Here is a 21,068-nt window from a genome sequence, read left to right on the forward strand (position 1 = left end):
TCATTTTTCTTGTGAATATTGCATTGCACAATTAGAGATTACTTCTGCATTCAAACTTTGCTCTCTTAATTAGAGACAATCAGATAAGAATGGCATTGACTCTTCCTAGTCATTATGGGAGCTGAAGCAGATCCAGCAAGGAGATGTAAGCTAAGCACAAGTGAGAGAGACAGGCTTACAGGAGTGGGAAGGAGGCCTGTACACTTAGGACACATTTTTGGAGATGTAGCATGAGACTGCTTCTCCACAGGCATCAGGCCTGACCTGGCGTTTCCAAAGGGAATCTCTACAAAGCATCTCAGGGGACATCTTCTCATTTTAAGGTTCTGCTTGCAGCATTCATAAACACCCCCCCACCCCCCATTTATACTGGTGGAGCAGGGCTCTTGATGATATGATTAAGCTTGCATAATTGCATTCAATTTTGTTTATAATTGGCCAAACATAAGCACAATTCAAATATTGCTTCAACTGGTGAAGTTTCATTGGCTTCAGCATATTTACTCCAGAGGGCACATGTGAACATAATTTAAAACAAAATAAAAAAAAAGAAACCCACAAAAATTGTTTTTGCAGATAATTACAAGTAGTTCTTCCTTGTAGCCACAGTTAAGGAAATCATCACAGTTCAGCGCAGCTGTAAATCATTTGCTTAACTGTTTTCCTCTGTGTATATGGACTGAAATCCTTACATGGACTTGGTGGTAACAAGGCCAAGCTTTATGCCTTGTGTTACACAAGAGTTTAAAGTAAATAATAGGAAGATTTCTTCTAGCATTGAAATGCACGTGCTTAAGCCCTTTCTTGAAATAAAGGGAACAGGGGTAAAAAGAACAGCAGTAGAACTAATAGTGTTCATTTTCAATGAAAATTTGCAACAGTTGAACCACCTGTAATGGAGAAGAGCATCAGATTAATGGTCTTGTAGGTGTCCTTATCGGGGTGGGTGTGGATATGTGACTTGGGGGTGCTATTTGAGCCTGAAATCCTGGCCGTGACCTGAGTTTGACCTTGAGCTGTGATGAAGTCACATCCACCTCCAAGTGTTTAGATCACGACACTCTCTGTAATGGATCTGGACCAGAACTCTTACTTCAGATGGTAGAGCAAGGCTGCATCTGGACCCAGTCTTTGCAGTTAGATGTTCATTGTTCAGACAAACAAGCTATTTCCTTTTATGAATCATCCTGGCAATCCCCAGCCTTCAGTGCTGTGCAGCTGCATAATGCTCTCAGCGATGACCAGGACTGAGCAAAGCAAGGGATGCTCAGGCTTTGCACCTTAGCAAAAGCCTGAAGAGAAGAGAGCAGTGGGGGGAGGAAGGGAAAGTGGGGATGAGAGGGGAACATGCAGGTGGCAGCCATCTGCTATCAGAAATGAAAGTCATCAGCTTCACAAAGCTTCCCAGTGTTATCTTTTGGGAACAAGTCCATCATTATTTTCATAGTAGAGCTCAGGCTGTCTTCATCACACTCCATTACTTCTCCCTGACAGGGCCCTCTTGGCTGCAGCCTAAAAGGATGTGTTACACCCTTGCTTTGCCTGCAAGATAGTTCACCTGAAACCAACACGGACTTCTGTGTCTTGAGTTTTCCAGCTTAAAAAAAAAAAAGGAATAAAATAAACACCCGCCATGTAACTGTGCTCTTAAGCAGTTGTTACAATTACAGGGATTAATTGTTCTTACTGTTTTCATCTTTTGTCAGGAAAACTTAGCAAGACTTCAGAGAGCATTTGCAAGAAAGTGGGAATTCATCTTCATGCAAGCTGAGGCCCAAGTGAAGTGAGTAATCCTGGAGCACTGAACTGCACCAGTATTTAGAGCTGTGAAAGGAAGGGGATTCTGTACAGATAAAACTTCTCTATCAAAGTCTTTACTGCAACTAAGCTCAGAAGGTGTTGGTGAATTTTAATCACCGGCAGACTAGAAACAATAGATAGCCAGTCATGAAGATTTGTGACAGAATCTGAAAGATGGGCTTAATTATCTGTACATAGAAGTGTTGGTCAGGAACTCCCAGGCCTGGATTCACCATGGGAGCTTGGGCAATTCGCTTGCCCATTCTGCTTCTACTTTAGTATTTTTGGTTTGTATAAATGGAAATAACAGAACTTTGTCACCTGTGTTACTCCATGCTTGTAAAGTATTTCTGAGTTTAAAAATACTGCCACTTCAAAGTGATTATAAGGGTGGTATTTACAGCAGACCGGATTTGGTTCTCTCATTTATACCAATCCCCAGGTGACTGCATTGTACCTCTACTCTCTGCAGTCTGACTTGTGCTACTAAATTAGTGTGGAGAATTGAGTACCACTGACATGAAACTTACTCAGAATTAGTATTTGGGTTTTTCCTATCCTCTGCTCATAATTGAAATCTACTTCTTTTCTTTTTTTTTCCTCATCCTCCCTTGTGAAAACAGTTTGAAGCCTCTCAATGTTTTGTGCATGTTTTCATTATTGTTGCAAAGTGGGTATGGTCCAGGGTTTGTAGACTAGTGTCTACAAACTAGCGCCTAAAACCCTCCATGTCCATTTTGTGCATGTAGTTGTCACCTATAAAATGGAAAGGCTGGTGAAGATGGCGCATGAGAACACCAGTACTGACACTCTGTACTACTAGAAGGAATTTGCACTTTCAGCATTAGATGCTAAAAAGTTAAGGAGCGTTATTTCTTGAGGTTGTGGCTGAGGTATATGTCTCTATCTTTGATTAACTCTTTGGAATTTTGATTCATTCTTTGCTTAATAACATTGTAATTATGCACTATTTAAGTACATGGTAATTATCCTTTAATTTACAAGGTAATTAAGGGATTTTTTCCAACCAGAATACCAGTGTTCTGTTTGGAAGAGAAAATTAGAAGTTAAGATAGCAATTGTAATTTCAGTTACTTAAAGGTTTATTGCCAAGATGAAAAAAAATATAAAAATCTAAGTCAAAACAAAATTCTGCGTTCTGTCCACAGCATACAGTTATTACCTAAGAAATATAAATATCAGATTCTTGACGTGATCACTGTTGCTTATTCATCTTTTCTCCATTCAGTTTTCTTTGAAAGGTAAGCATGGACTGGCCACTATCAACTTTTTTTGCTGGCTAGTTTCAGCTTCTTAGTTCCCAGTTCATGCGATGGTTCAGTCTTCAGGTTTCCAACAAGGCAGGGCTGGAATTCACAGCCCTGAATTAACTAAAAAGGAAAACAAACCAAAAATACCTGAAAACATTCCTCCGGCTTGTCAAGTTCTGCTCTGCCTTCCACATCTTCATTTGCACACAGGACTTCCATTGCTGTACCTACATTGCTCAAAAACTGCAGCCACGGAGCACCTAATTATGTTGTGTCTTCGTAGTTTAAAATGTGAAATAGTGAGTTATCAGTAAGTTTGGGGATTTGAGCCAAGAACCTGGGTTCAGCGCAAAGCACCCGTGAAGACAATTCATGGAGCCTCCAAAGAGTCCCTCCAGTTTTTGTGTGCTGTGGGGTGTGAGGTTGGCAGAAGACTTCACCTTCCCCTTTGGCCACGCACGAAGGGCTCGCTGAGAAAAAAGAGGTTTTGGGCTGGGTGTCCGCGTTTGCTCCTCAGCGCAGTGCAGTGACTGCTGTCTGGCAGAGGGGACAGAGCCTGTGCAAAGCTGGTTTCTCATCTCAGCCTTGCAGGGGGGATATTCAGAGAGCGATACTGAACTTTGGAGAGCTTGGGCTTTTTGTGGGGAGGGGTGTTCAGAAACTTCAGTTTCAGTCCCCTGTTTTCTATCCCCTTGGTACCTTTCTAGCACAGATTTAGCCAAGGATCACTGCCCCTCCAAAAGAAAAACAGGAGAGGGGGGAACCTGATGGTCAGAAATCCCAGCTCGCGTGGTTTTTTTCCTCACTGCTTTGATTTTCCCGGGTGGCGGCATTGCAGGAACCCAGCACAGGGACACTGTCAGCTTTTCAAACGTGCTCTGAAGGCAAAAGCGGTTCCTCCTTTCCTGTGCCTCATCCAGTCTCTCTACAGGTAGATCTTGCAAGCCGGTGGGGACTTTGCTGTGTTCATGTGTAGAGCTGAGCACGGGAGTGAAGCACCAGACATGCACTGCTCAATGCTGCCGAGAGATAAGGGAAGAATTGCTTTGAACAACCTCTGTCGGCCTTTGATCTGTGTGCTTTGAGTCAATTCACTGGCTGCGTCAGGGCTGAAATTATCGAGTTGCAGTTGTGCTGGCGCAGTTGCATGTCTCTTGGGTGAGCGCTGGCTTGCACGGGGCCACGCAGCAAGCTCGGCTGCAGTCGCCTGTGCTGTCACCCCTTGCTCTGCCAACGCCGGGGCAGGCAAGCAGAGCCCTAAGGAGGGTGACCCCAAGTGCTGCCTGTGCTGTTTCTGCCTGAACCACCTGGGATAGCTGCCCTTTCGCAATCTCTGGCCATACCAGCGGTGCTTCTGGGACACCGGGGTGCAACGGGACGTCCTGATGTGGACCTCTGCCCAGCACCAGCTGAGAGCTTCCCTGGAGCAAAGAGGTCCTGGTGGGCCTCCTGACGGAGCCAAAGCCAAACATGAACTCCCGCAGCCTGCCTAATCAGGGTCTGGGAACAGAGTATCAGGAAAGGTTGTTTTCCTCACCAGATGAAAAAGCAGGTGTTAAAACAAATTTTCCACCTTACTAGGAAAACCTCTTTTGACACATATTGGAGCAAACATCAGTGATATTTTGTTCATGGCACATGGCCTTGCAAGCAGGAGTGTGACAGTTCTGGACAAAAAGTGGATTTCGGATTTTTTTTATCATGGGGTTAAAACTCCAGCTAGGAAGTGTAACAAAGAGGAAAGCATTACTTGTATGTTGACTCATATGTTTATGCTTTTGTTTTCAGAATCGACAGGAAAAAGGATAAAACAGAAAGAAAGATTTTGGACAGCCAGGAAAGAGCATTCTGGGATGTGCACAGGCCTGTGGTAAAGCTCTTTTTGAATGATGAGACTTTCCAAGTTTTGACAGGAAAGTTTTAATACTAGTAAACACTGCGCCATGTATTGCACAAAGACATTGCTTTGAAAGTCACCACATGGATTTTGCTCGCAGTTCAAAACAAGCCAAGTGTCTACAAGATTATTTTAGACGTTCTAGGCTTCTGCATGCATGGAAGTATTGATTTGGAAATTGTGGTGGGTTGACCTTGGCTGGATGCCAAGTACCCACCAAGCTGCTCTATCACTCCCCTCCTCAGCAGGATGAGGGGGGGAAAAATAAGATGGAAAAAACCCTCATGGGTCAAGATAAAGGCGGTTTAATAGAGCAAAAGCAAAGGAAAACAAAAGATTTATTCTCTACTTCCCATCAGCAGGCAATGTCCAGCCACTTCCTGGGAAGTAGGGCTTCAGTATGCACAGCAGTTGCTCCAGAAGACAAATGTCGTAATAACGAATGCCGCCCCCTCCTCCTTTCTCTTAGCTTTTATTGCTGAGCAGACGTCATCTGTTACAGAATGTTCCTTTGGTCAGTTTGAGTCAGGTCTCCTGGCTATGTCCGTTCCCAAGATCTTGCCCACCCCCAGCCTACTGGTGAGGGGGAAGTGTTGGAGACACAGCCTTGATGCTGTGCCAGCACTTCTCAGCAGTAGCCAAAGCACTGGTGTGTTATCAACTCTTTTCTAGCTACCAATACAAAGCACGGCACTATGACGGCTGCTAAGGGGGAAATTAACTCCATCTTAGCCAGACCCAATACAGAAATATATGATAAACATGAAGTTTTGAAGATTATTTATTCCTTATACAAAAGAAAAGCAGCTTACCTGGTTTGGCTCAGAATTCTTAGAAAAAGCTCTGCTCTTAGCTGAGAGATTTCCTTTTGGTGCCAAAGTTATGAGCAAATGGATTTGATGCTGAGTTGCCGACTTTGGTGTATGCAGTCTCTTGTTTAGCAAGCATAACTTATGGGACACAAACTTCAGGAGAGAATTTTGGACAAGATCTAATTGTATATTTTAGAAAGGTAAGGCAGCATGTGGATTGTAAACAGAGGAGTAATATGATTACCATCTCTTTTCAGCCGGGCTGTGTGAACACCACAGAAATGGACATTAGAAAGTGTCGTCGTATGAAAAACCCACAGAAGGTGAAAAAGGTCAGTTTGAGTTTCTGGTTTGGTTTTGGTTTTGTTGGTTTTTTTTAAATGCAAATCACGCTTGACACCTACAGTATACCAGGGTTTCCCAGTAGGAACCAAAAAAAGTGTTTTGCAAATATCAGTTCCGTTTTGTTCTAATCTGTGAATTTACTATTCCCATTTTGCCAACAGAGCGGTACAGGCTGGGTGACTGATGTAGCTGAGAAGGGCATTAAGGAGCTCTGTGTCCCAGATGTCTGCTGGCTCTGCACTCCCATAAAATTAAAAGCAATTGGCAAATGTACCTAGGTCCCATTTTCAGAAATTATTTGGGCACAGATTTTTTCAGACCTGTTTACTCACCTTAATAATTTCAAAGGCTGGACCATTAGCAATGTGGGTGCCTTTGACTTCCAGCAAGTTTTAGCTCTTCTGTGTATATATTGGTTTTGGGGGTGACACCAGACTCCCGAACTTCCATTGGAAGCTAAATTGTAGCAGAGCTATTCACAAGTCTCTTACAAATGTTAAATAAAAAGCAAAAGCACTAAATGAAAGGGTGACTGAGATTGCTTTCAGTGCAGGTCTCTGTCCTGAAAATGAATGGCTACAAGTCAATCTGCAGGTTTTCATTTCGAGAGGTTCATTTGAACTTGACTCACTGGCACCTGGTTAAGCTCTTTCTTCAATGCGTAGTTTTACAACAAGAGATTAAACCAAGTGGAAGAAAATGGCATAGGATTAGGTTCTCGTCTTTTCTTTCTCTGCTTGGTTCACCACAGTGACCGTTTCCAGCATTTGTCCTGCAAGCGTTGACACACTCATCCTTCAGAGCTCCTAAAAATTATCAGCTGCATTTTAACATTTAAAATAAACCCTTTTCTTAACGTGCCTGCAGACCTTCCAAGTGCAGGCGCCTGCAAGCACAGTCTGATCTGTAAATTTTGCTCTAGGCTAAATGATTATTGACCTGTGTGGATATAAACAGTAGGAAATTGCTGGCTTGTTACCCTCTGTTCTGCATACTGCGCTTTTTCCTCATTGCGTAACAGAGAAATGCCATAATCTCTTCTGTTTGTTTATTGGTTCCTCACAGTCAGTATATGGGGTTACAGAGGAGTCTCAGCCCCAAAGCCCCGTACACGTACCCTCCCAACCTGTACGCAAAACTACAAAAGAGGATTTCCGGAAACAAGTAAGTAGATGGCTATACGGCAACTCTTCTGAGAACTGTTAGCTGCAAAAAAAAAACACCAAAAAAAACACATGTAAAGTTATGGAGATATCAGCGAAACCAATTATATGCGTTACCTGTCCTTGATCCTCATATGCTTTCTGTAAAGTAGGAAGTATTTAAAGATACAGATAGATAGATAGATATATTAATTGAGCACTGTGGTTGTATGATGATCCCTATTATGGGTAATACTGACCTTTGAATCTAGTATTATTCTCTCTGTGGGCCAGTAGACGGATGAATTTCCAGATCACTGAGGATATCTGAAAAGTGGGCAGTGACAAAGGCTGGGGGGAAGAAGCCAGCGTAATGGGGTGCAGGCTGGGGATGGGCGGTGAGGAAAGGCATTGTTTGGTGCATGACTGTTAGACTGTACAGTCAGAGCTTTTAAGGAACTGGGAAAAAGTTATTTGCACAATCACTCCAAGGAACAGCCAGCCAACTCGCACATCCTTGCCCTGGCACAGGGAGCTCTCCCTCGCAATTGCTTTCCTGCAACAAGCAGCACTCATTGAAGTACAGGCAGGAATCGCTAGGTCAGCAATTTAGTAAAGTCAGCTTTAAACATGTTTCTTAGGCAGCCAGTTTTAGGGCGGTGGTCTGAACTAAACCTGAACGCTAGATTTCTTGAGCTTTTTCCGTCATATGCAACATAGGCTGCAGAGTACTGTGAATAACTAGTTCATAGCAGAGTGCAAATGTGCTGTAAAATGGTTATTGGTCTTGTGATGCCAGTCAGAGAAATGAGAGAGAGGAGTGTGGTGTAAAAAGGGGATCATATTGCGGCCTGAATAGTCTAGGAACCTCGACCCCAAATATGTGCCTTTCCTACTTTTAATTATGTGTTCTGAAGATTCCCCTGGGGCTTTGCTATAGGAAATGGAGACTCCTGTTGGAAGCAGTTAATAAGCTTCTTCTAATACCTAGGGAAGGGTCCCATTTCCTTCTGAGTTACTTTCAAGCTGTTTGGAAAGAGAAATCAATAGCATGTTGGGATATGATCAATGCATGCTGTAGAGCTCCTAGGTTGTTAATGTCCTTGTCACCTCTCTCCTCAGATAACTTTTCTGAACGTGCAGATAGAAAGGCATTGTTTAAAGATGTCTAAAGTAGCAGAAAGGTGAGTGTCCCCGTTTGCATGGTTTCCTGTTCTTTCCTCATCTCCAGTTTGGCATTTCCAGAAACAGAGAGCAGGCAGGAATGCACAAATGCTGGTCCCCTTTCTGTGCGTCAATCCTTCCCCCTCCTTGACCGGCTGTGCTGCCTGTCTGCTGACCACTGACGCTCGCTCTTCTGCCACTGAGAAAAAGTAGGTGAAAAATGAGGATGCTGTCGTACGGTAAAAGCAAAAGGAATATTAATCACAAAAGAAAGAACCCTTGCAGTACTTTTGTTTCCCACCCCCTCACAACCGTAGAGTTTATTTACAGAAAAGTCATTCCTGTTTCAATTTGAAAATACCCTTTTTTCTTTTGTGGGTGAACTCTCAGTGCTTATCTCTTGTTAGTCTGGCACAGTTCTGGGGAAGGAGCTGCGTTTGTGTCTTGTCGCACATGGCGTTCATGTCTATGTTCATACTGGGGTTGTAGGGCCAGTTTCTGCTCCCACTTGTGCATATGAAACCCTGGGGTTCTACCTGGACTACTCAAGGCAGCGTTTTAAGAGGTGGATTTCTCATAGAGGCAAATCAAGGCACAATTTGATTTGCAGAATATTTAGTTCTGGTGGGAAAGTATGAACAGGTAAAGAACAAGCTCAAATTTAATTGAGAATGACAGCTCCTTTACTTAGATACTTGTAAGTTATGCACATTTGCAGGGGAATCGCTGAGACAAATGTAGGGATTGGCATGCTCTTCGGTAACATTGCTCTTAGAGCAAAACTGTGTTGAACGTGAGGAACATGATAAAGGCTGGTGCCTTGTAGAGAAATAATAGAGGAATTTTTATTTAAGCAAATTAAAACCAGATTACCCTGTGAAATGTGCTTTGCAGTGCCTGCACCTGTAATTAGCATGTGTGTACTAAAATAGGCAAATTAAATGGTGAGAGCCCCAAAGTAAGTTCCTATTGGCTTATAAAGTTTAACATAATTAAAATGAAAATTTATCCAATTAAATAGAAAATATTCAGAGGCTCCCTGAAATCCTGCATACACTGTATTGTACAGTTGAAATTAGCACATTCATATTTAGGTTTTGGGCTTTCTGGTTCTTTTTTTATTAAGAAGATAGATTTGTGCTTTACCAAAAAATGTCATTTTGTACTGAATTTACTTACAATGACTTTAATATACTGAGACAGTAATAATTTCCAGGCTGGTAATTTACAAGCAAGCAGATCTGGTTTGCTTGAATTTTTTCTAGGGTAGGTATTTATTCAATAAGATAGACTCAGTATGAGTCTTGTGAACATCAGATCCTGTCCACATAACATACCTGTTGTTCTAGTTTGTAAGGAGCTACTGACATTATAAATGTAACATTGTCAATGCCAAAAAAAACCCTATTAGTTTTCAGTAAAACGGGACAGAAAATTTTCCGTGTTTGAAAGGGCTTTTTTTATTTTTTTTTTTTTTAATTGGTCCCAAATTGGTTAAGAAAATGTTGCTATCAAAACCTGTGCAAACTGATAACCAGGAGAAAAGTAAATAAAATGAGAACAATCAAAAAGTTCTTTTCTCCTGTTTTGAAAGTTTCATTTTGAATTTATAAAGACTTAAAATCATAGTTGTGGTATTTATATCACAAGAAGTGAAGAAGTGTTCGGTTCTGTGATGACTTTGGGTGGCAGCGTTGCTGGAGGGTCCCAGGGCTTGGTGCTGAGTGGTGGGATGCACAGCCTGGACGTGGAGCATCACGGAGCAGGCGGGGAGGGAAGGAGAGGGGCTGATGAGTCCAGTGGCTTGACAGGGGTGGGGATGGGTGAGGAGGAATTAATGTGGATGACCCAAGTTGAACAATTGCCTGAAATAAAAACCTGTGCGGCCTGAAAGCCCAATGTAAAACATTGAATACAAATGCCAGGAACAAATCTGCTGTGTAAGGAGGTGCCATTATTAGCAAGTCAGGCTGGGCCCCGATTTGAGACTCGTTTAAGTGATAGTGTGTCAGATCAGGCTGCAGGAGACAACTTCTTGGCACGCTCCTTTCGACAGCCAAGCCTGACAGCGGCACCACCTGCCATTTTTTCAGTACAGCACAAAGGCAATTTCAGGCAGGACAAGGGAAGTAATGATGAGCAAATAAGGCAGGAGGTGGTGGGGGAAACAAGCTGCTGTCTAATCTGTTATAGGAATAAGATATAAATTATTTTACTAGTGGTGACCAACCACATACATTTTCCATGAATGCATGCTGTTCTATGGGATAGCCCTTGTCCAGCAGAAGAGGAATGGAAAGGCTCTCAAAAGGTTATCCCCAGCTCCCTCAAGGTTATCCCCAGTGCTCACTACTAACGATTTTCTTCCCCCTCCTCCCTGTTGCCCTTCTAAGAGTAGATCTGCACCAACTGTGGGAGCAGGCATCCATCAGCTGCTCCAGGCACCTTGGAAACAGTTTTCTTCTCCTTTCTTCCACATCCTTTCCCCCCAGTTGGGACCTGTACACTGTCAGGTTTAGGATTTGGCAATGAGATTTGAGAACTGTTGAGAAAAACTATCAATATATTCTACCTGCTGTTTTCCCTGACTGCATCGTGCAGTGTTAGTGCAATCCCACTACATGTGGCGTCACAGAAATGGCTGGGGAAAACCAGAGCATCTTCCTAGCAGAAGCAGTCCCAGCTCCCTAGATGAAAATCTGTGTTATCCTCTCAGCTCCTCAGAGTTACTGTGAAGGCTCCCTGATTGCAAGACAGTTGGGTTCTCAAGGCAAGCTCTGCACCCTACAGTGAGCTCTTCCCACCACCTCTTGTACCAGAATTACAGTGCATCACCTGAAAGGCCAGAAATCCAGGTTTGCATTTTGACAGAAACGCTTTCCCTTAGGAGTCCCCTGCCTGTAGCCTCCTTTAGACAATGAGGCAACAATTCCGCTGCTGTCATTATACTGAATCAGCAAAACGTGCTTAGCAGTTCCTTCTTGTTTCATTTAATTTAGTTTTTTCCCCTTTTATTTTTGCTAGTACTTGTACTAGCACCTCTGATGCCTTCTTATTATTTTATTAGGAGCAATTCAAGTTTCACAGCAGGTATCTCCTGATTGATCCTTTTTGTTGGTTTTTTTTTTAACCAACCCTTTCTCTCATTGATGTCTCAGGGATTGCTGCTGCTCTCTGAAATTGGACGCTGCTCCCTTCCTCCAACCCTTGACCCACAGCAGTCATGAAATGTAATTAATGAAATGAGATGAGACAGCCCTGAGTGCCCTGAGGGGCAATGGGAACCTGCTGTGGTTACAAAAGTGTATGATTTTAATGCCTCATGATAAGAGCTAGGACAAACAAAAAGAAATAATTACTGTAGAGCAGGTCAGGCAAACTTTCTGCCTTTTGTGACCCTTTGTTTCACAGGGTCTTTTCATTCTCCTGCCTTTCCAAAATGTGGAAGACCAGAGGTAAAGTTTAGCATGGACAATCACAGTGCAAGTAGATTAGTTGTTCAGTGTGATGAGACTCAATTAACTTAGTTAATTACTTGGCAGACCTAGGCAAAAAAATTAAAAAGTGCCTTAGAGTATTTCTAATATAGACTAGGACAAATTTCTTTTGATTTATTTCATATATGCTGTCTTTCTTTTGCAAAAACGCGCCCCTAGCCCCAACCCCAGTGGAATTCCTGAATCACTTATGCAAGCAGATGGAGTCCTTTTGCCAGGAAGCTCTTTTGAATGTCATCCTAGTGAGGATTAGAGGCTATACGTCTTATCCGACTCGTCATGAAGCAAGCCAGTATAAAGGCCAGGTGTTTTTCCAACATGCATATAATTTACTACATTCTAAGTTAATTATTATAAGCTACTGTTAAAGAATTTTACAATAGTGCCATTAGACATAAGTGGTATAAGAATGTAACAAAACAATGATCTATAGCCTGAAGCTTTGATGCTCAGGACTGTGATCCTCCAAAGATTTAAGTACATTCTTAGCTACAGCACATGACCCTATTTAGATGAGTTACTCATAACACATAAAGTTAAGTAGGTGCAGAAGTCTGCAAAACCAAAAGGGCAAGAGGCAGTAGCAATGTGCAACAAATGAAGAGGAGGACACGTGCTTTGTAGTCATCCCCTGGCTCTCTGGGGGAAGTCCTACCATAGCAATCCAGTTGTTGCCTCATCGGGCATTTCGTGGGTGTCTCAACAGAGATGATCTTGAGGAAAATACTGCAGTAAGCTGGTGGGTGCTTGCAGAGAAATCCTTGCATGCATCATCCCTGGGAAAAAGGACTCCTGTGGTTGCTGAGAAACTGACAAATCACTACAAAAATAAAAAGAAGCACACACACACAAAAAAAAAAAAAAGGAAAAAAAAAAAAGCTGTACCTCTCTGACAGGGGACTGAACATTCAGGCCCTGATTCTTTTTTTTTTCTTTTTTTATGTGTCAGTTTAATAGCCTACACAGAGCAGTATGTGGAATATGACCCCTTTATAACTCCCGCTGAGCCTTCCAATCCCTGGATAAGTGACGATACAGCATTGTGGGACATTGAAATGAGGTAAGAATTGGTAGTTTTAAGTAATGTTAGAGTTGTCTTGCCATTTTGTTTGTATGCTCTTCCCACTGTCCTGTTTGGATAGGAAGTTGGATGTCTGTAACTTTACAAGTACATAGCTAAAGTTTAAACAGGAGCTTATGCTTTATCACTTCTGCGAATTACTCAGCCCTTCCACTTCCGTATGACTTGATGTGTGGTAATCTGTAAGTCAGGTAATGGACGTTCTCATGCCTGTCAAGGACATGCATAGAATCAGATCTAAGAGTCCACAGCTACAGGATCCTGCTAAGAGGTGCTTGTTCCAGCACATCTCCTTTGACCCTTGAGAGCTTGCTCTCTGGTCCTCCCCCAGCTGCAGTGCTCCAGCCCTGCTCCTGTCCTGGGATCCCATGAAAGATGCTGCTGGCAGAATAGGATTGGCTGTAGGGCAGTGGCCGTTCCCGCTGCATGGAGGTGGGTTTGGCACAGGAGCCAGAGGAGTGTAGCTTACACGTAATGGGTGAGACTTTGGCAGGTCAGAATTATAATAGATCGACGAAGTGAGTTTGGGCCTCACCTGTTAGTGAATAAACTGGCTTGTCTCTGTTACGGTGTCTAATAGATGAAAAGGAAGAGGGATGACTGCAGGACTTCCAATGCCTTGCACTTCAGAGAGTTTGTCCACAAAAAAAACCCAACAAACAAAGGCACAGCACTGCAATTTAGATAATCTTTTGCTCCTGTGATGCTGGTGCAAGGGAAGTCTGGCCAGTGTCTACATCTCTTGTCATCACAGACTATCCACAGCCCTCACAGTGGGGCTAGAATTGTCCTGCCTGCCTCTATGCCTAGCAGCTATTGCAGCAGGTTTGAAAGGAATCACCATGCCACAGATCAACTTCACTGCTTGCTCACATCCTGTGGCCAGCTACTGCAAGTGCTCAGCAGCTTCTCCTAGTGTTTAGCTGCTGCTGTTCAGCACCAAATCTGAACTGGGAATTCACTTTAGCAAATCTTTGAAAAGAGAATGCCAAATCTAATCCTGTCTGTTCTTGAATAATAATGTAAAGTTTAAGATATTACCAGCCTAAGAAAGCCAATTCATAGCGAATCAATGCTCCAGGAAAAGGGCAAGTTATTTCCCTGTTTAAAAATCATGTGGTGTGGGATGTGAAAGATGTTTTAACCTGTATGTTCAGTAGTCACAGAAATCTATTTGTTCCCAAATCTCTGCTCCTCTTCACATAATTTTAATTTTCTGTATTTCCTTTTTAGTCAGTTTCTCTTGTTTTCTCCATCCTCCCTAGAAGGGCTAGAACCAGACACAGCCCCTGCAAAATACTTCTCTGGGGGAACCCCCACCCACAGAGTAATCCAGGCATCCATTATTTCTGCATCTGTTGAGGTAGCTGCAAATCCTGGAAAAATGTCTGTGTCCCTGAAGAATACAATAAACCTGATGTCATGGCCTTTATAGGAATTTAAAATAAATGCTTGGCTTCTGCTATGATTTCAGAGTTAAGGAAGGCGATTCTCCTGCTGATGAAAAAGAGAAGGTTGTATTGTTGGGAGATGGAAGAACAAACAGCTCTGTATTTCCATTTTATTCTTGATTGTAAGAGAACTCACTACATCTGCATCTAGTTGCAACTTGCATGAATAATTAAATGATCCCCGAGAGCTGCGGTAGCCCTTGTGTTGCCTGCAAAGCCGTTTCCTCAGTTAGGAGAGCAGAGCCCTTGCTCAGGAAAACAAAGAGCCTCTCACTTCTAATGGTAAGGCCAGCTGCTGAGTATGGACAGCCCTGTGCCACTACAGTTCATCCTTCACGGCACTCAGGAAACGCCACAGAAAGTCTTCAGTTTTAGGCAGCGCTTTGGCCTTTTCGTTCGTGCTAGAACATTGTGCAGCGGCAAGGAGAGCAGGTACAGATCTCTGGATTCAGCAGGAAATTCCCTGAGCTTAGCTCAGGCATAGCTCTGCACAAACGTGGTTTTCATGTCCCTGTGTCCAGGCTGGCATCTGTGCCCTTGTCCGCAGCACTGCTGGCTCCTGGGTGAGTGCAGGAGGAGCCATCCCGAGTGCTCTGCACTTCAAGTGAGGACATGCCCATCAATTTTGCTTAGTCTTTACACCAAGAGGAAATCAAAGCGGACATTTTATTTACCCCTTTGGCTTATTTGTCTTCAGCACAGATCGCCACTGTCCCCTAAGGCTCCAGGATTAGGAATCACTGTGGACATGACAAGACATGTAGTTTAATAGATATGTACTGTTAACAATGGCTCTACTGTCACAAATGTGAGCAGCTGAGCTGTATTTTAATGGTTGTCTCATAGTATGATGCCATCACACCAGAAGCTTTCAAACACTTTGTGAGCCCAGATTACGGTCTGATGCGGACTGTCTCGTAGGATCCTCGTTGTGATCCCAGGCACTGCCTCTCCCCATAGGCATCTCTGCAACATGTCTGGCAATTCAAACAACAGCTTATGTAAGTGGGGTTGTATTAGATAATTTAGGAGAAAGGTTGTTAGTGATTTTGGGTGCCTCTGCGTCTCAGTGTCCCAGCTGAGACACAAAATAAGAGTCTGATTATCAAGGGGGGGAGGAGGGAGATGCTTTTTAGTCTTGCAAGACTTAGGCATCCAAAAATCAGAGGGACTGAAACATAAAAGACCACAAACCAGTAATCATTTTTAGAAATCTTGTCTGCACTGCTTCTTAGTGAAACTGCTTTTTTAATGCAAATGTGGAACTGAAAATCTGAAGCCAGTTCCAAGTGACCAGCCAGCACTGTGTGGGACACAAGGAGATGCTCTGGAGCTCACCAGTGGCCCAGGGAACACTGCTGGTAAATTTCTGCCTTGACTTACAAGAAATCCCAAGGTACATTTGAGGAGATATATAAGAAGTGCGTAATGAATAATCATACAAGTATGGTATGCTGTTCTATACGTGAAACATACCAGAAATTACTCTGAAAATCGTATCATTCACTGTGTCTCTCATTTTGCTATGTGCGTAGCACCTGGATAGTATGGTTGCTTTAATGATGACCCTGGTCTTTATAGCTTCTTTTTGTATGTTATTTGCTAACTTGTATTTCCACAAAATCTTGAGGAAAAAAAACCACCATCTCGTTGTCTGATAATCTTCCTCCCTTTGCTGCTTAGCAGAAACAGTAGCAGCTGCTCAGACAGCAGGCAGAAATGCACATTCCATCTGTTTTTTCCCTTCTCTCTCCAAACAGCAAAGAACCTAGTCAGCAGCGTGTGAAAAGATGGGGTTTCTCCATGGATGAAGTGCTGAAGGACCCAGTAGGACGGGACCAGTTCCTTCGTTTCCTGGAATCGGAATTCAGTTCAGAAAACCTCAGGTGAAACCTTTTTTGACTTGAACTAAATGATTGGGGCTAATCCTGCTCTCTTGCATAGGTGAAATGCAATGCTTGGTCTGTCTTGAACTGCTAAAAATGACCATTTAAATAAAGTTGAGAATGGCAGCATTTGGCTCATAGCTGTGCTACGGATGCCTATGCTATAACTATGTAAGTAATCTCAGGAACAGTGTTTAGCAGAGCCAGTGTTTTCAAGTATCATATGCAAAGGCTTGCAAAGTTGTAATAATGTGACGAGACATGGCATATCGCTATTAAGCCCCCTAACAATATATAGAATTTACATGTGTATTTGTGGCACAGGTCATGTGAGGGAAACAGCGTGGTGATCACGTGGCTAAAAACTGTCGCAGTACTGGCACTCACCAAATCAGGTTTGCGAAAGCTACTTTTCATTTTGGCACCTCCTAACTAATCAAGAGCTTGACTCATGTCTTAATAGCACTCTCTTTGTGTGGGGATTCTGAGTACCTGGCTTCTCATCTTGTGAAGAAAACAAAACTTGTATTATGAAACATTATGTAGACACCCACGTGATCCTACATCAGACTGAGAGTCTATAAAACTGTTGTGCACAATTCTGCTGCTTCAACTACAGCAGGAATAGGCAGCAGTAATAACTTGCCATTTTTTGGTGAACAAACACTAGATGAAGACAAAACCTTTCCTAGAAAGATCCAGCCCCTCTGGCCTTGTCTGTAACACTGTTCTAGCACATTGTTCCAAGACACAGTCCCATTGCAGAATTCATGAAAAGACATTGGAAGTGCCAACAGCGTGCTTCATTCTGGGGTAGCAATTCTTCAAAGAGTATGTCTATCTCTTCAGCCCTTCCAGCTGCAAAACTAAGTGCTAACTAAACTCACACCTAGCCAGCTCCTTAGGATTCATTAGTCACCCCTACATACCCCAGAACTAATGTATTTAGCTATTTTCCTTTATTGATACCAGGTGTCTTCTCACACAGACAAAGAGAGGTCTAGCTAGATATCCCCCATAGACCCTAAGCTAAACCCAGAGCCCTGCCTACGTAGCAAGGATCTGAGTCCCCTGCTTGTTCTAGCGTTAATTAGGATATAGCCACAGGTTTTATCATCCTTGTCTTGAATCTTAACTCTAATTCCAACCCTAACCCTGAAGCTCATTTTATGGAAAGCAGCTCTCCTGCTGTGGAGAGGGTGAGGTCCATGGAAGAGCTAGTGTATTGTTGTATCCTGCAGATACAACCAAACCACAACAGGTCCCATAACAGCAGAAGCAAATATACTACAGTGAGGTCTGAGAAACTGGGGTTCCCAGGATTATGCTTGAAACAGGGCTGGGGCAAATACTGAGCTTAGCGTTCAGGATTGCAGGGATTTAAATGCTACCTTCGTTGCTTGGTGCTGCAAAGTCCCAAGAAGACAGGAGAGAGCTTGTGCCAGCTGGAGAAGCAGCGTGAACAGGTAGATGTTCCTACTCGGTGGCTGAGATTACGGCTCAGACTCTCGCCTGCACGTGACAAAGAGCCAGATTTACTGCCCCATTCACCCATTTGTGCAGAAGCAGGAAGATGGTGGTTAGCAGCAGGCGGATGACTCGTGGTTGGCAGCAGGGCAGGCTGCAGCCACCGGCCTGTGCTGAAGGCGGTGGTTTGAATTGGTGCCAGTCCATGCTCTTGTACTCTTGTGTGGGCTCCGAAACCTTGCTCCTTAACTAAGGTACAGCAGATGGGACGCACTTCACGGATATCTGCAATGACCCTCACCTGCTCCTTCCCCTGCAGACACAGAAGGATCCAGCAGTAATGTAATTTGACTGCCCTAGATAGAGTGGTATCCAGTAAAAGCCACTTTTTTTGCAGAGTCTGAATTACACTGCGGAGGCTTTGTCGCAGTGCTCTGGTGCTGTCTCAGCACACGGATGGGCACAGGGACCAGTTCACGTGCTTTCCTTGGGGCAGTCCTGTTCCAGTAGGCCCAGTGATCGTTGGCAGAGGCGGCCAGAATGCTCGCCGTTTCACTGGCAGAACCATGCCTGCTCCCGGGACGAGGAAATCTGCTGTCAGCTGAGCGTGCGCTCAGTCGGGTTTTGGCCTTTGCTGGTAGTGAGCAGGTTTGATGTTGTTCTTAGTTTACACCAGCTAAGGACTGGATCGCACAGCCTTCAAGTTTGTGGGGTTTTTGTTGGGTTTTTTTCCACTTAGAAAATCGAATACATTAGTAAAGCATGTGAACAATTGCCATGTTAGTGCAGGCTGCTAGCCTGCGAGATCTGAAAGGGAAATTCCCCGAAAAGTGACTTTAAATGACATTGGAACTGACCATCAGATTTGCCAGTCCAAGGAGAAATACAGAAAGCATGCCAGCAGCAAAACAGTGAAAAATCAACACACTTTTATATTTGTTATTTTTAAAAACCTGAAAGTTAACTTGTAAGATAAATGAGGGAGTGTTACTAAATTACATAAATGAGCTTGAAATTTTATTGCTGAACAGGTACTGAACTTGTATATGCTTACTGCACTTAGGTACAGTGGTGCTCATTTGCAATTATATTGTAGTGATGAAGTGCAAAATTAATATACTGTATTGAAATCCTCCTCAAATGGGTTTTCTGAAATATAGCTGGGGTTGCGCTAATGAAATCCAGCAGGTTTTATGACTAGAGGGTGTCCCCCATGTTCATCCTACTCAAAAAATGGAGAAAGTTTCATTATGAGAAGGCAAGCATGCTCCTTCCTCCGTCAGTCAGAGCTGCTCCTTCCACTGACGTGCGTTCTCTTTGGTTGCGAGATGGCTTGTAGTGAAGGGAGGCTGCAAGTCAGTGGGCTTGGATAGAGAGGTTAAATCCTGCATCCTTTCTGCAAGACACTGGTATCGTTATTAGTTAATGTGGGAATGTTGCTATCATTCTTATGGTATCATAATCATGGTATTTGCTTATGTGGTATCGTTATTATCTAATATTGGATCAGTATTAGCAAGCCTGCTTGAACCTTTAAATAACAACAGGATGTAAAGGCAGAAATATTAATGAATAAAACTGGAATAGGACAGATCGTTAGCAGTGGTGCTAGAGAGCAGAAGGTGGCTCTCTAGGGTTCAGGTGTGACAGAGAAAGCTCTTAAGCTCTCATCAGGAGTGTGTGGCAGAAAGGAAAGCAACTGCTGGATGCTTAAAGATGCAAACAAAATTTAAGTTACACCCAACAGCAAGGTTGGGATCTGTCTCACCTAAGTTGGCAGCTTGGAAGCACGTGCTTTCTTCTCTATCATCCAGGCCTGCTTTAGAGTGAGAAGAGAAGCTGAAGATGAGTCAGCGAATCACCCGGGAAGGATTTGTTTCAGCTTTAAGTGGAAATAAAAATAAAAGCACCTAAATTACACTGTAAAGCACCTGTCTCCCTCTACCACGTATGAGCCTGGAGAGACTGATTCAGATGACAGTGTCTGCATAGTAGACATCTCCAGTTAAGTGAGATGCATCCCACCCAAACCCTGGGGAGCTATAAGGAACTTTATGAGGGTAAAGCATCTAGCACCTTGCTAGAAAAATTACATTTGCGGGTACCTTTTGAGGACTCTCCTCCCAGTAACTATCCAGAGGTCTGGGAACTGTTGCAGCAGAGATGTATTCTCTCTTGGGAATGTCAGTAGGATCATCATTAACACTGGCAAGAGTCCTGTAGGCCCCTGTGTTGTCCTCGGGCTGATCTGGGAAAGTGACTACTGGAAAACCTGGAAATTCCTCGTAGTGCTAGAAAAGATTTCATTAAGTGTGCACGGGAGAATGCCTTGAAATGAATGTAATTCAGTGGTATAGCAAGGGGACCAAATTCTGCTTTTTTACGTAGTGGTGCAAGTCCCAAATCAACAGGGTTGATTGGGGTGGGGTATTTCCATATCTTCCTAGCTGAGAAAAATTGGTCCCGGTGGGGGTCTCGAGTGAGGCACTGCCAGAGGTAGCAGCAGACTAGACTCAGTGACCTCCTGGGTCTCCTTCCAGCTGTGTTTCTGTGTTCTCATAAACTTGCAGGATCATGTCCACCAGTCTCCTGGGCTTGGCTGAGCCCTGTAACTTACTTATTTACTGGCTGTCTATTATTTATGTGAGAGCAGGAACTTCAGTTGGGTATTTTTCTCTCTGTTTTTATTTTAACTTTCTTTCTTGCTCTCTTTTCTTTCCCTCTCTGTTGCTATCTTTCATCTACAATTTGTTTTGACTCTGATTTTTGAAGTACCCAAAATATAGCAGACAAAATGCCAAGCTTCAATTAAAAAAAAAAAAAAAAAAAGGCCAACAGAGAGTTGTTATACATTTTTTATGACCTGGAAATCTCCTGAGACATCTTGAGATAGCTGAGATGTTCATCTTAACTGGTGGATTGATTTTTCCCCCCCCCCCCAACTTCAAAGAATGTCAGCTGGAAGGAGAAACAACTAAGTGGGAATATGGGACACAGGAATTTTACCCGAAGGGAAAGGAGACTGCACACCTGTTTATAGACCTAAATAGAGAACACATGACGCTTTATGGGAATGCACCGTGAAGCTTGCAGCGCGCGAATGCAGGAGTTTTGTGCGTTATTATGAACATATGTTGAAAATCGAGTTCTCCGGAAAAGAATTTTACCTGCAGAAAGTGTTTATATCTTATGTGACCCCTCACGGCTGAAACTTGCTGCCAATTTTTTTTTTTTTTTTTTTTTTTTTGTTTTTTT

The 21,068-nt window shown here is 43.2% G+C and overlaps 1 protein-coding gene across 1 annotated transcript in view; it reads left to right on the top strand.

The window, feature by feature from the left end:
• The window catches only part of RGS6 (regulator of G-protein signaling 6), a 107,320-nt gene that overhangs the window by 44,053 nt on the left and 42,199 nt on the right, over nt 1–21,068 (top strand). Inside the window, exons 6-12 of the mRNA XM_010566478.1 lie at nt 1,707–1,783; nt 4,860–4,941; nt 6,038–6,112; nt 7,191–7,289; nt 8,390–8,451; nt 12,878–12,988; nt 16,221–16,346. Coding sequence (XP_010564780.1) covers nt 1,707–1,783; nt 4,860–4,941; nt 6,038–6,112; nt 7,191–7,289; nt 8,390–8,451; nt 12,878–12,988; nt 16,221–16,346 — 632 coding nt within the window. The remainder of the gene's footprint in view (nt 1–1,706; nt 1,784–4,859; nt 4,942–6,037; nt 6,113–7,190; nt 7,290–8,389; nt 8,452–12,877; nt 12,989–16,220; nt 16,347–21,068) is intronic.

Source organism: Haliaeetus leucocephalus, unplaced genomic scaffold (assembly GCF_000737465.1).
Source record: "Haliaeetus leucocephalus isolate CR32 unplaced genomic scaffold, Haliaeetus_leucocephalus-4.0 Scaffold213, whole genome shotgun sequence".
NCBI classification, from domain to species: domain Eukaryota; kingdom Metazoa; phylum Chordata; class Aves; order Accipitriformes; family Accipitridae; genus Haliaeetus; species Haliaeetus leucocephalus.